The sequence below is a fragment of the Stigmatopora argus genome, chromosome 12, assembly GCF_051989625.1.
Source record: "Stigmatopora argus isolate UIUO_Sarg chromosome 12, RoL_Sarg_1.0, whole genome shotgun sequence".
In the NCBI taxonomy this organism is placed as follows: domain Eukaryota; kingdom Metazoa; phylum Chordata; class Actinopteri; order Syngnathiformes; family Syngnathidae; genus Stigmatopora; species Stigmatopora argus.
In genome coordinates this window covers 2,396,468-2,411,252 of record NC_135398.1, presented here as the reverse complement: position 1 = coordinate 2,411,252, position 14,785 = coordinate 2,396,468, and the positions used below count along the sequence as shown (strand labels likewise).

The 14,785-nt window shown below is 40.2% G+C and overlaps 1 protein-coding gene across 1 annotated transcript; it reads left to right on the top strand.

Annotated features, from left to right (window-relative positions):
* Positions 1 to 3,921: 3,921 nt before the first annotated feature.
* On the top strand, positions 3,922 to 14,411 carry LOC144086105 (vimentin-like). Its single transcript, XM_077615905.1, has 9 exons — positions 3,922 to 4,450; positions 5,914 to 5,974; positions 9,289 to 9,384; positions 9,474 to 9,635; positions 11,186 to 11,311; positions 11,379 to 11,599; positions 13,305 to 13,366; positions 13,430 to 13,503; positions 13,584 to 14,411. Exons 1-9 carry the CDS (start codon positions 3,981 to 3,983, stop codon positions 13,623 to 13,625), a joined length of 1,314 nt encoding a protein of 437 aa, XP_077472031.1. The 5' UTR covers positions 3,922 to 3,980; the 3' UTR covers positions 13,626 to 14,411.
* Positions 14,412 to 14,785: the final 374 nt, after the last annotated feature.

Here is a 14,785-nt window from a genome sequence, read left to right as displayed (position 1 = left end):
GAGAATATGTACAGTACTGTATATATATATATATATATATATAGAGTGAGAGAGAGGAGAGAGGAGAGGAGAGAGAGATGAGAGAGAGAGAGGAGAGGGAGAGAGAGAGAGAGAGAGTGAGAGAGAGAGGAGAGAGAGAGAGAGAGGAGAGAGAGAGAGAGAGAGAGAGAGAGAGAGAGAGAGAGAGAGGAGAGAGAGAGAGAGAGAGAGAGAGAGAGAGAGAGAGAGAGAGAGAGAGAGAGAGAGAGAGAGAGAGAGAGAGGAGAGAGAGAGAGAGAGAGAGAGAGAGAGAGAGAGAGATTTATGTATTAGAAACTGGCCGAAAGAAGCGATCTAACGACGATTGCACGGTTTTCTTCTTTTTTTCATCATAAATGATGCGGTAGCACTGTATGGCATAATTTCTGTAATAGTAGAAAAACCAAGCGCGATAAACAAATAATCCGAACAATATAATATTATTATAAATAATTCCGATAATAAACAAATATATACTTCAAAAGAACCACATTAGATTTAAAATAAAATATATTAACCCTTTACAGCCCAAAACACTAAATAATTGACAGCAAACAAAATGCCTTTAAACTCTGAGTCCTCAAACGAAACAAATTATTTTGTCCACTCACCCACACATTATCAACAGGGTGTTGCAAATTCCTTAAATGGTTCACAGACACTTTCCATGGAAAGCCTATTCACAGGAATAACGTGTTTTCATTTCTGATAATTACAAGGAACTTTAACTGAAGAAAAACAATGGTAAAAATAGAAACTTGTTACAGCATGTTGTTCAATGAAATACACAAGAAGGCAAAGTTTCAAGGTAATGGGCACAAATCCAAACTCCAGCCCTACTATATTGTTGTGCTTCTTCATTTCTCCAGACTTTTGATCATATCCAAAATCTAGTAGTTTGTTAGGTTATTTAAGTTTTAAAATTATATATACTAGGTGAGACTGTGAGTTTCAAATGGTTAAAACAGGATACACTCCAGCTCAACTGCGACACTTATATAGAAAACTAGCATAGATTATAGATTAATGCACAATATTCATTATGTAGATATCAGTGGCGGTCCGTGGATTTTATAGTGACGCCTTCAGAATCAATCCAACTGATAGGTTTATTATTAATACACTTTAATCAAAACAGGGAGACATCATTAACATACACTGGCTACAACTTGCAAGGAAAATCACTCCCAACTCGCCCTCGTCCAGGATGATTCTAAAGATACGGCATTTTCCTCTGTCAATTTAGTCGGCGCATAATCAAAACATTTGAGGTAATCTGATTCAAACAATTGCATAAGCTAACCGAATAACACCATTAAGGTCAAAAAACAACTGCCACATCAATCTCAAGTTAGATCGGAACCAAAAACACCTGCGTAAGAATTTGCACAAGTAAACATACAAAGTGACCCGAGCGGATCGGAAACCAAAACAACCGCGTAAGAATTTGGACGAATAAGCATAATAATTTCTTTATAAAGTAAACAGAGCGACCGTATTTTTAAACAATAATGCGAGTATTTTCGGAAGTTGATTCGATTATCGCCATCTGCCGGAATCCAAGTCAAAGCAATTTAAGAGTCCCTTGTAGATCTTCATTGTCAACTCAGATCAACAGTCTCGGCCTGGAACATGGTGTCCTGTTCGGTCAATAGTCCTGAAAACAATTAACTGGCCTCGAAAGCAGCTGTGGGGGGAAAGTGTCCTTGAGCTTACTCGGTCCCAACATAGAGTATAGCACAAATTAATTCATAGCTTCATTACCTATTAAATGCTTAATGAACATATAGTAACATCCCAGAATAAACCCAACACCAACCCTCAAAAACTATTTTAATTTGGAATTATTTAATAACTATCCACGGACAAAATATATTTAGCATCAGTCTCTGATTCAGATATTTCTTAGGCCAGCAGAGAAGGCCTTGAAGGCCCTGACGGCACACCACTGGTATTTTGTACACTCACCCACAAATCAACGGGGTGTGGCAAATTTCTGGGAAGGTTCACAAAAACTTTCCATGGAAAGCCTATACACAGGAATAACGTGTTTACACATCTGATAATTCCAAGGAACTTAAACTGAAGAAAAACAATGCTAAAAATAGAAACTTGTTACAGCATGTTGTTCAATGAAATACACAAGAATCCAAACTCCAGCCTTACTATAGTGTTCTAGTAGTTTGTTAGGTTATTTAAGTCTTAAAATTATATATACTAGGTGGGACTGTGAGTTTCAAATGGTTAAAACAGGATACACTCCAGCTCAACTGCGACCCTTATATAGAAAACTAGCATCAATTATAGATTAATGCACAATATTCATTATGTAGATATCAGTGGCGGTCCGTGAATTTTCTAGCGACGCCTTCAGAATCAATCCAACCCTCAAAAACTATTTTAATTTGGAATTATTTAATAACTATCCATGGACACAATATAATTAGCATCAGTCTGTGATTCAGATATTTCTTAGGCCAGCAGAGAAGGCCTTGAAGGCCCTGATGGCACACCACGAATATTTTGTCCACTGATATTCGTCGCACAGGCGGCAGCGATCCGAGTCGTATTTCCCCGTAAGGTGGAGCCAACGGCGGAGCAGGGGGTGGTGTCCACTGCGGAAACGAATCAGGTCCATGCGGCCTCCTTTCGGTAGGGCAAGTTCTTCCTCTGTGACTCCTACAGTTCCATGGAAGTTTGTTGCTCTTGTATGGGGCTCTTTAGTAGGTCTGCAAAAGGGGGTGGGAGAGGGGTTTAAGCGATCTTCACGTTGGATGATGGTGCGTCCGGGGAGGTGTGGCTTTGGTCATCTGAGTTTAGCTAGCGCATCGGCCAGGTCGTTACCACATATGTTGCCGTGGCCCCGGGATCCATAGTAGCTGTAGTCCCTTAGGTGGAGGGAAAAGGGCGATGTCACCCTGAAGTATTCGAATGGCGGGGTCTTTCGTGTGGGGGTTTCCCATAGCTTGGACAAGCGATTTGCAGTCACCGAGGATGGTTGATGTCTGCTAGTCTGCTGTTTTCTTCAGCAAGGACAGTGCCTCGGTCAATGCCACTTTTTCAGAGTGGTAGGAGCTTCAGTGGGCGCCAGTGGCAGGCATGCCATTGGTGGATGATTGCAGTCTCCTTGATAACGACCAATCCTGCACCACCGTCCGCAGTGCCTTCTTTGGTGGATCCATCTGTGAAGATCTGTTGGTCCGGTTCACCCACGCTTCTGATGAGCTCTTCGGACTTATCTCTTTGGATGACGGTCGGCATGTGTTTAGAGACTGCAGTAAAGGCGATTTGGATAGGGGGGGTAGGGTATGTGGTACTTGGTCGTTTGGTCGCCCGGAAGGTTATTGATAATTACCATTTAAATCGTTGCTCAAATTCCCTAAATACAAACTGCGAATGACTATTTAGTCATACTTAATGCCCTAGTAATTATTAGGCTAAAGAAAAGCTCCCAATTTCCCGGACTTTTATTGTGTTTTGTTGGGGAACTTGTTAAGACCCTGACTGACGTCGCTTCTTAAAGGGACAACGCAGGTACATACAAACTCTTCTACACTCACACGTCGGCTCAATGAAACTGCTCAGGGCCATTGTTGGGTTTTATTGATGCGTAGACCGTGTTGTTTTACCTTGTTTTGTCGCCGGTCTTTTGGTCGCCCGGACCCAAACAATGGGCGACCAAAAGACGGCGACCAAAAGACCGGCGACCAAACGACCGCACACAAGAGTATGTACAAGGGGTATGGAGTTCAAGGGGTTTGAGAACTTTAAGGAAACACAGACCGGACTTGGTTCTAAGAGGTGATTGGGCGATTTTTCTGTCATCCAATCCACGTCGCCTCATTTGCATGACGGCCAGACTATAAATGCGCATGCGCGAGGCGAACGATGTGGATCTTTTTTTTGGAAGCAGGACGCGCGTACGCGTATTGCAGCAACATCACCATCACCATCGTCGAACCATGGCTTTCGCCAATTCCCCTCACTCCTCCTACCGGAAAATGTACGGCGGAGACCTAATGTTGAACTCCAGCCTCCGCTTCGGCAGGGTGCAAAACCCCGTCAAGCGTTGGAACAACATGTCGCCCATGCATCGGCTACCACCCTACGACCAGGTGGACTTCTTCAAGAAGTCCGACGACTTAAACGTCGAATTCAAGAGCAACCGAAACAGCGAGAAGCAACAAATGCAAACGCTGAACGACCGCTTCGTCACCTACATTGAAAAGGTTCACTTCCTGGAGCAGCAGAATAAAATCCTGCTGACCGAGCAGGAGCAGCTCCGGGGCAAGGGCACGTCTCGGGTCGACCACCTGTACGAGGAGGAGATGCGGGAGCTCAGGGGTCAGGTGGAAACGTTGAGCAACGAGAAGACCCAATTGGAAATCGACCGGGGCAACCTGCAGGACGAAGTGGGGAAGCTTCGACTGGAGTGAGTTTCAGGGGATGCTGGAATGAGGAGGGATAAAGAGTCCGGGAAAAAAAAATCATTTTCGATGAAAAATAATGCAAAGAAAGCTCGCCTCAAAGTTCCTTATAAGGAGGGCAATGGTGTCTGAGGTGAAAAGTTCAAAGCAAATATCTAAGAAAATCTTGTTTTGACTTGACCATCTGCCTTCAAAATGCAATTGACATTGGAAAATTTGTCAGAAGTTTTTGTATTTATTTGACATATTGCTTGGAATACTTTTTTAGGGGTTATTTTATTTGATGTGCTAATGCTAGATCTTCAAAGTAAAAGCCTTTGTGTTTACTAGCAAAAACGTTTTAACGTAACAATCTGCCTTCAAATTGGTACTGATATGGTAAATTAGTTGGATTTTTTTATATTTGATAATTTGCTTGGAGTACATTTTTGGGGCCATTTCGTTATGATGTGCCAAATCTAGATTTTCAAAGTAAAAGCCTTTGTGTTTACTAGCAAAAAACGTTTTAACGTAACAATCTGCAATTAGTTGGAATTTTTTATATTTGACAATATGCTCGGAGTACATTTTTGGGGCCATTTCGTTATGTGCCAAATCTAGATTTTCAAAGTAAAAGCCTTTGTGTTTACTAGCAAAAAACGTTTTAACATAACCACCTGCCTTCCAATTGGTACTGACATGGTAAATTAGTTGGGAATGTTTATATTTGACAATTTGCTTGGAGTACACTTTTTGGGCCATTTCGTTATGTGCCAAATCTAGATTTTCAAAGTAAAAGCTTTTGTGTTTTATGACCAAAAACGTTTTTAACGTAACAATCAAATGCCTTCAAATTCCTACTCCCATGGAAAATTAGTCAGAAATTTTTATATTTGACAATTTGCTTGGAGTACATTTTTTGGGCCACTTCTTTATGATGTGCCAATGCTAGATCTTCAAAGTAAAAGCCTTTGTATTTACTACCCCCCCCAAAAAATTTAACATGACAATCTCCCTTCAAGTTATTACTGACGTGGAAAATTTGTAGGACATTTTTATATTAGACAGTTTGCTTTGTGCCATTTCTTTATGATGTGTCAATTCTAGATCTTCAAAGTAAAAGCCTTTATATTACCTCAAAATGGCCACCCTTCAACAATACTCTCAGGATAGGAGTTAATTCAGTGTTTTAACACTAATCCCAATAATAACACTGACAATTAACATTTCCAACACTCAAATTTAACATTTCTACTATTTTAACGGCTTTAATATTTTACTTTGAAAATTAACTCCTTGGCTGCCAACGATGACTGTCACCATCATTACCACGAAAACGGCATCATTCGGTATAATTGGACAAAACTAGTTGATAAAATAGCTGGCACCCGCTTTGTTCGTTCTCGTGAGGATAAGGAGGACAAAGTCTGGGATAAATATATTATAATATATATGATATCATTTATGATATGATATGGTTCCTTTTCAGGTTGCAGAGACAGATTTCCGAGAGAGAAGAGGAAGAGAGCAACATGCAAAGCTTACGCCAGGTAACCATATCGACCACGCCGCACCTGCTTCAATAATATTTGATATCAAATTATCATTTGTTTTTCCGCTTTTAATAATTTTAGAAAAATATATTTTTTTCAAAGTTCATCAAAATGTGAAAATCCACGATGAAACTTGTAGGTGGAAGCTACTTTTGCTACTAGGACTCAGCACTAGGAAAAAAAAAAGTTATAATAGGGGTGACCCTACTGATCCAAGTCAAAGCAATTTAAGAGTCCCTTGTAGATCTTCATTGCCAACTCCGATCAACAGTCTCGGCCTGGAACATGGTGTCCTGTTCGGTCAATAGTCCTGAAAACAATTAACTGGCCTCGAAAGCATCTGTGGGGGGGGGGGAAGTGTCCTCGAGCTTACTCGGTCCCAACATGGAGTATAGCACAAATTAATTTATAGCTTCATTACCTATTAAATGCTTAATGAACGTATAGTAACATCCCAGAATAAACCCAACAGTATGTTTTGTGACTGGCTAGATAGGAATGTGCTCCTGTTGATTGCCAAATAGGCGGAGCTAAGACAAGACATGGTTTTGGTTGGACGCTTGTTCAATCAGGCGGCAAAGTAGGGATCTTCACAAGTCTGGATTGGTCATGCCGAATGAGCCGCTCTCTGGCAACAACGGCGTTGGCTTCACATGGTTATCAGAGCGAGAGGAGAAGCCACCGTGAGATCCGGCCGCCTGGCAAGGGCAGCCATTTCGTGGCGGGGATTACCGTGTTAACGTCAACTCGATTTCATGTGGGCCAAACCATTTTAGATATAATATTTAGATATTTTTTTTATTATAAATGGATTAAAAGAACTGGATTAAAAGCCCTGAATATTCCGTTTTTTATAGATCTAAAACAATGTTTATTTTAGCTTTTTTTTTTAAATATATTTTGAGGTTTTACAAAATGATTTTTGAACTAAAAACACAGAAAACGTGGATTAAAAAATGACAATTATTGATTTAAAAGGGGGAAAATCAGGAAATTTAATATACATCTATACTCTTCATTTGAATTTGATCCTAAAACAGAAAGTTGGCACTCATGATTTACTTTCCCAGGCCACACAAAATGAGGCGGCGGGCCAGATTTGGCCCCCGGGCCGCCACTTTGACACATGTGCTCTAGAATATCTAAAAGCAAAAAACCCGCATTTTAACATATGCCTATTTAGCCAGTTTATTATTGTCACTTTAAAATAGGTTTGATTTTGGTTTGTTTTAAAACAAAATGCCCCCCCTCCCCCTTGTCATTGTATATTTTTTGGCTGGCCCGACTAAAAAATACGGTAATGACCAATCAAAGGCATGATGAGTCATGCAAGAAAAGCTACAACATTAGCCAAACGGCTTTGGCTGTTCTGTTTTGGTTCTCGTGTTGATGGATTTTCCGATTACTTTAAAAACAGACTTAGTGGTGAGATTGACCAAATTTGGGCATGAGCTTCAAAGTACTAGCGTAGCGATAGAAGAATGACGAGAAGGAACTTGGGTTTGACATGCCAACAATGAGGCGCTCGCTGCCCCTCACGCCGACCATCGGCCCCCCCAAAACCCGTGAAGCGTTTGGGATATCAGGGCTGAATAGCGTGCTTTGTTTTTGGCATTAGCGCGCTGGGTAAAGCGGCTCCGTTGGCTGATACCTCATTTGACGGCCTGCCAACGTCCAGAGGACAAAGCATGGCAGTGTGGCGTCGCCAAAACCATTTCCATACAACTGCTAATTGATCGTAGACCGACTGAGCAGTGGTTTAATCCTCAGGTGAGACACGCGAGGCTGCTAAATTAACGAGGTTTAGAGGAGGTTGGGCAACCTGTATTGATGAGTTACCGTATTTCCTCGCATATAAGCCGTATTTGTAACCCAAAAGAATGATGACTGAATCAAGGGTAGGGCTTATATGCACATGCACAAGACTTGCTATACTCTTTCACCAGTATATGGCAACAAAGTAACATTTACCATTTGTTGGTTATTTTCTGTTTTGCAGGAAGAAAACAACCATTATTGGATGTATATTGACCATAATAATCTGTTTTTGATTCATACAGTATCTCAGAAATACTACGTGCGATGATTTTTTAAAAAATTGTGAATCAGGGGCGGCTTATACGTGGGTAATTGTCAAATTCAATAGTTTTAAGGGGCAGCTAGTATGTGGGGGCGGCTTATATGTTGGTAATAGTCAAATTCAATAATTTTAAGGGGCGGCTAGTATGGAGGGGTGGCTTATATGTGGGTAATTGTCAAATTCAATAATTAAGGCAATTTTAAGGGGTGGCTAGTATGGAGGGGTGGCTTATATGTGGGTAATTGTCAAATTCAAAAATTAAGGCAATTTTAAGGGGTGGCTAGTATGCAGGGGTGGCTTATATGCGGGTAATTGTCAAATTCAACAAGTTTAGGCACATTTTAATGGGGAGGCTAGTATGTGTGGGTGGTTTATGTGGGTAAATGTCAAATTCATTAATTTTAAGGGGTGGCTAGTATGTGGGGGTGGCTTATATGTGGATAATTGCCACATTCAAAATTTTTAAGGCAATTTTAAGGGGTGCTTAGTATGCAGGGGTGGCTTATATGCGGGCAATTGTCAAGTTCAACAATTTTAGGCAAAATTTAATGGGGAGGCTAGTGTGCGTGGGTGGCTTATACGTGGGTAATTGTCAAATTCAATAATTTTAAGGGGTGGCCAGTATGTGGGTGTGGCTTATATGTGGGTAATTGTCAAATTCAATAGTTTTAAGGGGCGGCTAGTATGGAAGGGTGGCTTATATGTGGGTAATTATCAAATTCAATAATTTTAAGGCAATTTTAAGGGGTGGCTAGTATGCAGGGGTGGCTTATATGCGGGTAATTGTCAAATTCAACAATTTTAGGCACATTTTAATGGGGAGGCTAGTATGTGTGGGTGGCTTATGCCGGTAATTGTCAAATTCAAAAATTTTAAGGCACTTAATGGCTGGCTAGTATGCAGGGGTGGGCTTATATGCGGGTAATTGTCGAATTCAAAAATTTTAAGGCAATTTTAAGGGGTGGCTTATATGCGGGTAATTGTCAAATTCAACAATTTTAAGGGGCGGCTGGTATGCGGGGGTGGCTTGTATGTGGGTAATTGTCAAATTAAACTATTTTAGGCAAATTTTAATGGAGAGGCTAGTATGCGGGGGTGGCTTATATGTGGGTAATTGTCACATTCAAAAAAATAAAGGCAATTTTAATGGGGCGGCTTATATGCGATTAAATAGAGTATTGTAATTCACATAACAATTTTGATGACTACCTTTGTGGGTGTCCTGGCACAGGATGTGGACTCCGCCGCTATGAGCAGACAAAGGCTGGAGGCGACGATTGAGACCCTCACGAGGGAAAGAATGTACCTCATGAATCGCCACGATGAGGTTAGCGCACTTTTGTGGAAACGTGGCCATAAAACGATGGATTGTTGAGGTCAGTTCAATGAAGCAATGGATCTTTTTTGGACATGCAGGAAATGCAGTATATGCGAAACCAGATCAAGCAGACCGTGCAGGTGGACACGGATGGGTCCAAGTCGCTGGACTTGGCGGCGGCTCTGAGGGAACTACGCGAGCGGTACGAGAAACTGGCCTCCAAGAACATCAAGGAGTCCGAGGATTGGTACAAGTCCAAGGTTGGGATTTTCAAAGCTAGCACCTAGAGTTTCTTGTTATCATCCAATAGGGTCATTTGACTTAAATATGTACGGTATTAACACAACAATTGGAACTTATTCTGTATCGTACAACAATAGATTTTTGTAGTCAATTGCAATCTATTCTGAAATAATTTCAATTCTACAAGAGAACAGGTCCTAAAAACTCATCTAAAAATCTAAATACTATCTTGGAGAAAATTTAAGACTTATGTGCGCCTTATAGTCGTGAAAATACGGTAGTTTCTTTTGATACATATTCTTGGTTCTTTAACATTTCATAACATGACAAGGATGAACTCATTCTAGAAAAGTCAAAAATGTTACAAATCATTCACAATAACAAGGATCAAAAAAATTAATTCTTTCTCCCACACCAATCTTAATACAATTTCTTCTGACCAAAACACATTTCATCTCATTATAATATTTCTGGTCAAAGTTTAATCAAGAGTAGAAAAGCTTGTTTCTGCTTCCTTCTAGTGGGCAGATGAGTTACTGCAGTTCAAAAAGCCCTAAAGCACATTTTCCTAACACTTCTATCTATTCTATCTATTTTCCCAACATTTTCAAATTTTTTTTCATGACCACATTTATTGTCTCCAATCTAAAATGTTAACTCTGTTAGATGGTTTTTTGAAAGATTTGGTGAGAAAAGTGACAAAATATGTTGAGCTGAAAGTGTCCCTTAGGGTGAGCGAATTTGAATATGCCTTGAATACAGTGGCGGTCCGTGCATTTTCTCGTAGCGCCTTCAACGGGTAAAATCCACTTCCTCGCAGCATTTAGTGATTAAATACAAACACTGGAGCTTAAATACAAACACTGGAGCTTTTCGGATATCAGAACTTGGCCCACAATTGAAATATTATTTCGGAATATAGCCATATTTCGGAATATAGCCATATTTTACTCACCAAAAATCCCTTTTAACTGTACACAATATCCATCCTCCTTTCTTTCTATCGCTATCGAAGCTAATGCTGAAAGTTGAGCCTGTCCTGTCGTATTTCTGGCATAGTCCGTCTTGAAAATGGCTTTAAATCAACACAATATATTTGCTTGTGCAGCTCACTCCAAATACAGTTTGGTAGCTCTGGCTAATCACTAGCCAATCATAGTTGGTGAAAGCGATGACGTATCCCTACGCCTGCGACAATGCATTGTGGTGTTGCCAACTCGAAATCTGATTGGTTAAAGCAACAGTCTTATCGACGCTTGTTTAATTCAGCAGAGCCTGCAGAACTGATTGTGAAGGCCTAGAGGCAGATTTCTGACCCTGGCAACAAATAATGGCTGAAATGTGATTGGTTAAATGCTTCAATATGAAAACACACATCTGGAAGCAGTGCAACCAGGGGGAAAAGCAATGAAAGGAAGCTAACAGACAATTTGAAATTATTTAATAAGTATTGATGGACAAAATAGAATATATGATTCAGATATTTCTTAGGCCAGCAGAGAAGGCCTAGAAGGCCCTGACGGCCTGCCACTGCTTGAATAACCTTTCTGTTCATTCTAATTGCCAGTTTGCCGACCTGAGAGAAGCGGCAACCCGCTACAACGAAGCTCTGACGCTGTCCAGGCAGGAGGCCGACGACTACCGACACCAGGTTCTGGAACTCAACTGCAGTGTGGACTCCCTAAAAGGAATCGTGAGTGGCCGTCCGTTCTCTGGCCGCCGAAGCTCCGCCTCCTAACGCTTGGACGGCTTGTCCCCAGAACGAGGCGCTGCAGCGGCAGATTCAGGAGATGGATGAGAAATTCCACGCCAAAGTTTGCATCTACCAGGAAACCAACACTCAGCTGGCGGAAAACATTCAACAAGACAAGGAAAAGATGTCTCGCCAACTTCGGGATTATCAGGAGCTCCTCAACATCAAGATGGCTCTGGACAGCGAGATCGTCACCTACAGGAGGCTGCTGGAAGTGGAGGAGAGCAGGTGATTGGACGAATGTCTCAAATTTTGGATTATTTGCACGCAAAACTAATTCCAAAAACTTCTTTTAAACTATAGTTGGATTTCTTACCCAATATTAATTATTTAGATGGTTTTGGAAAATTTCCATTTTTCCAGTATTTGTCAGTCAGGCTCATTGATAGGTTTATTATTAATGTATCTATGCTAGTTTTCTATATAAGGGTCGCAGTTGAGCTGGAGTGTATCCTATTATAACCATTTGAAACTCACAGTCCCACCTAGTATATATAATTTTAAGACTTAAATAACCTAACAAACTACCGTATTTTCGCGACTATATGGCGCATCGCATTTAAAGGCGCAGTGTCAGTAACGAGTGCTATTTCTGTATTTTAAACACAAAGCACGCACCGTTTTTTTAGACGCATATATATTATATATTATATATGGATGAACATCGAAACGCAATAGCTAATAATTTTAAGACTTAAATAACCTAACAAACTACCGTATTTTCGCGACTATATGGCGCATCGCATTTAAAGGCGCAGTGTCAGTAACGAGTGCTATTTCTGTATTTTAAACACAAAGCACGCACCGTTTTTTTAGACGCATATATATTATATATTATATATGGATGAACATTGAAACGCAATAGCGCTGGCTACCGGAAGTAGCCTATTTCCGGGTTCCGGTGCGCAGTGACAGAACTTTATCTACGGGAAATAGTAGAGTCTGGGGCTGCTTGGTGTAGTTGTCCTATCGACTGATTTATTTTATTTTATCGTGATAACAATTTTAGTATTGGTCCATATATAAAGCGAACTGGATTATACGGCGCCCTGTCTATTTTGGAGAAAATTTTAGACTTTTATGTGCGACTTATAGTCGTGAAAATATTTTGAATATGATTATAAGTCTGGAAAAATGAAGAAGCACAACACTATAGTAAGGCTGGAGTTTGGATTTGTGCCCATGACCTTGAAACTTTGCCTTCTTGTGTATTTCATTGAACATCATGCTGTAACACGTTGCTAGTTTTACCAAGGTTTTTCTTCAGTTTAAGTTCGTTGGAATTATCAGATATGCAAACACGTTATTCCTGTGTATAGGCTTTCCATGGAAAGTTTCTGTGAACCTCCCCATAAATTTGCCACACCCTGTTGATAATGTGTGGGTGAGTGCACAAAATACCAGTGGTGTGCCGTCAGGGCCTTCAAGGCCTTCTCTGCTGGCCTAAGAAATATCTGAATCAGAGACTGATGCTAAATATATTTTGTCCGTGGATAGTTATTAAATAATTCCAAATTAAAATAGTTTTTGAGGGTTGGATTGATTCTGAAGGCATCGCTAGAAAATTCACGGACCGCCGCTGATACCTACATAATGAATATTGTGCATTAATCTGTAATCTATGCTAGTTTTCTATATAGGGGTCGCAGTTGAGCTGGAGTGTATCCTGTTTTAACCATTTGAAACTCACAGTCCTTTCTATATTTACACTATTGAAACAGGATAACAACAAAAAATGCAATATTTATTTGCTTATTAAGGGTTTATCTGAATGCTATTTAGCAAATATTATTTTAAACATGATGCCCAAAGTTTTAATGAGTGATTTTTCTTTTTATATTGTGATACTTTCACTTAATATTTTGGAATGATTTGAATATTTAGTGAGTAAAAAACGGTAATTTATTCTCATTATTGCGCACATTATTTCCAGAATCTCCACCCCAGTGACGAACTTCACCCTAATGCCGAACTTCTCCGGTCTCAGCCTGAGTGGTTAGTTTACGTCTACAGTTTTTTTAAACCAAAAAAATACATAATAATCAAGCATTTTTCCAGAAACCACAATCGATCACAACCCTCAAGTGAACACCATGCTTCAAATCAAGACCGTCGAGACTCAAGATGGTCAGGTACGAGACCCACAACTTTTTTTTGAACGACTTTTAAACTCTCTAAAAATCTCCTAATGATCATTTTTTTCTCTTTTAAGGTGATTAATGAATCCACCCGGATCCACGACGATTTTGAGTAATAAAACACACCCCAGCAATACCGCAATAGTCACTGGCTCCGCCCCCAATAACACAAATAGCTTTTAAAAAAGTGCCTTTTTCTATGTAATGTTTTTAGCATGACAGCTTAAAAAAAAACACAATGTATCTTGTTTGCAAGTTTTTTTGGGTCAATGAAATAGTCAACTACTGTTGGGGTTATTCTGGATAATATTATAGATGTATGCATTTTAATTACTTTTGTATAAGAGTCTTTAATTTTGAGACTGGGGCAAACTCGAGGTCACCCTCCAGGACAGCTGGCTCCAGCTTGTTGACGTAACACCTCACCGTATCCTCGACTCCAAGGACTGTTTACTGGGAGATACACCCTGACCCAGATACAAGTTCGCAATGAAGATCTGCGAAGGACTCTTAAATTGCTTGGACTTGGATTCCGGAGCAGATGGCGATAATCGAATAGCTGATATGCGATTATTGTTGCAGTTGTTTTGACCTCGATGGTGTTATTCGGTTATCTTATGCAATTGTTTGATCAGATTACCTTAGATGTTTTGAATGATGCACTACTAAATGGCCAGAGGAGGATGCCGCTCTTCAGAATCATCCTGGATGAAGACGAAGTGGGAGTGATTTTCCTTGCAAGTTGTAGCCAGTGTATGTTTTAAAGAAGTCTCTCTGTTTGATTAAAGTGTATTAATAATAAATCCATCAACTACTAAAAAATGTGACTTCATGAATAGATGTTTTAAACATGGTCGGCATTGTCCTGTAAGCAGCAATAAAAAAAACTAATGAGACTGTGAGCCACTTGTGACGCTCTTTAGTTGTCAAACGCTAAAAATAAATGGAGTAGTCATCGAAGCCATTGACGGTTTCCAAAGAAAGTGTCCCTAATGGACTCCACCCTCTCCCTCATTAACACCCATGTTTTCCCCGTAGTGTCGCGTCAAAATGTGTTAAACAACTTAGTAATTAGAATCACACGAGCTGTGAACGCCGTCTAAAAATGCAATGGAGCAAGCAATAGAAAAAAAGTAGCATTTGGCATGTAGCATGTTCCCTGTTAGCATTGACTTTTTGAACGTGTGTCTCAAAAACAATGTATATAAACTATGCTAAGGGTGTCAAAAGTAAGGCCCGTGGGCTGGATATGGCCCACTATGGAGTCTCGATCTGG

Bases quoted from the DNA above. Each gene is read 5' to 3' on its own strand.
- LOC144086105 (XM_077615905.1), top strand. From the start codon at position 3,981: ATGGCTTTCGCCAATTCCCCTCACTCCTCCTACCGGAAAATGTACGGC. The intron at 9,385-9,473 runs GTTAGCGCACTT...TTGGACATGCAG, and splicing joins TCATGAATCGCCACGATGAG to GAAATGCAGTATATGCGAAA. The intron at 9,636-11,185 runs GTTGGGATTTTC...TCTAATTGCCAG, and splicing joins AGGATTGGTACAAGTCCAAG to TTTGCCGACCTGAGAGAAGC.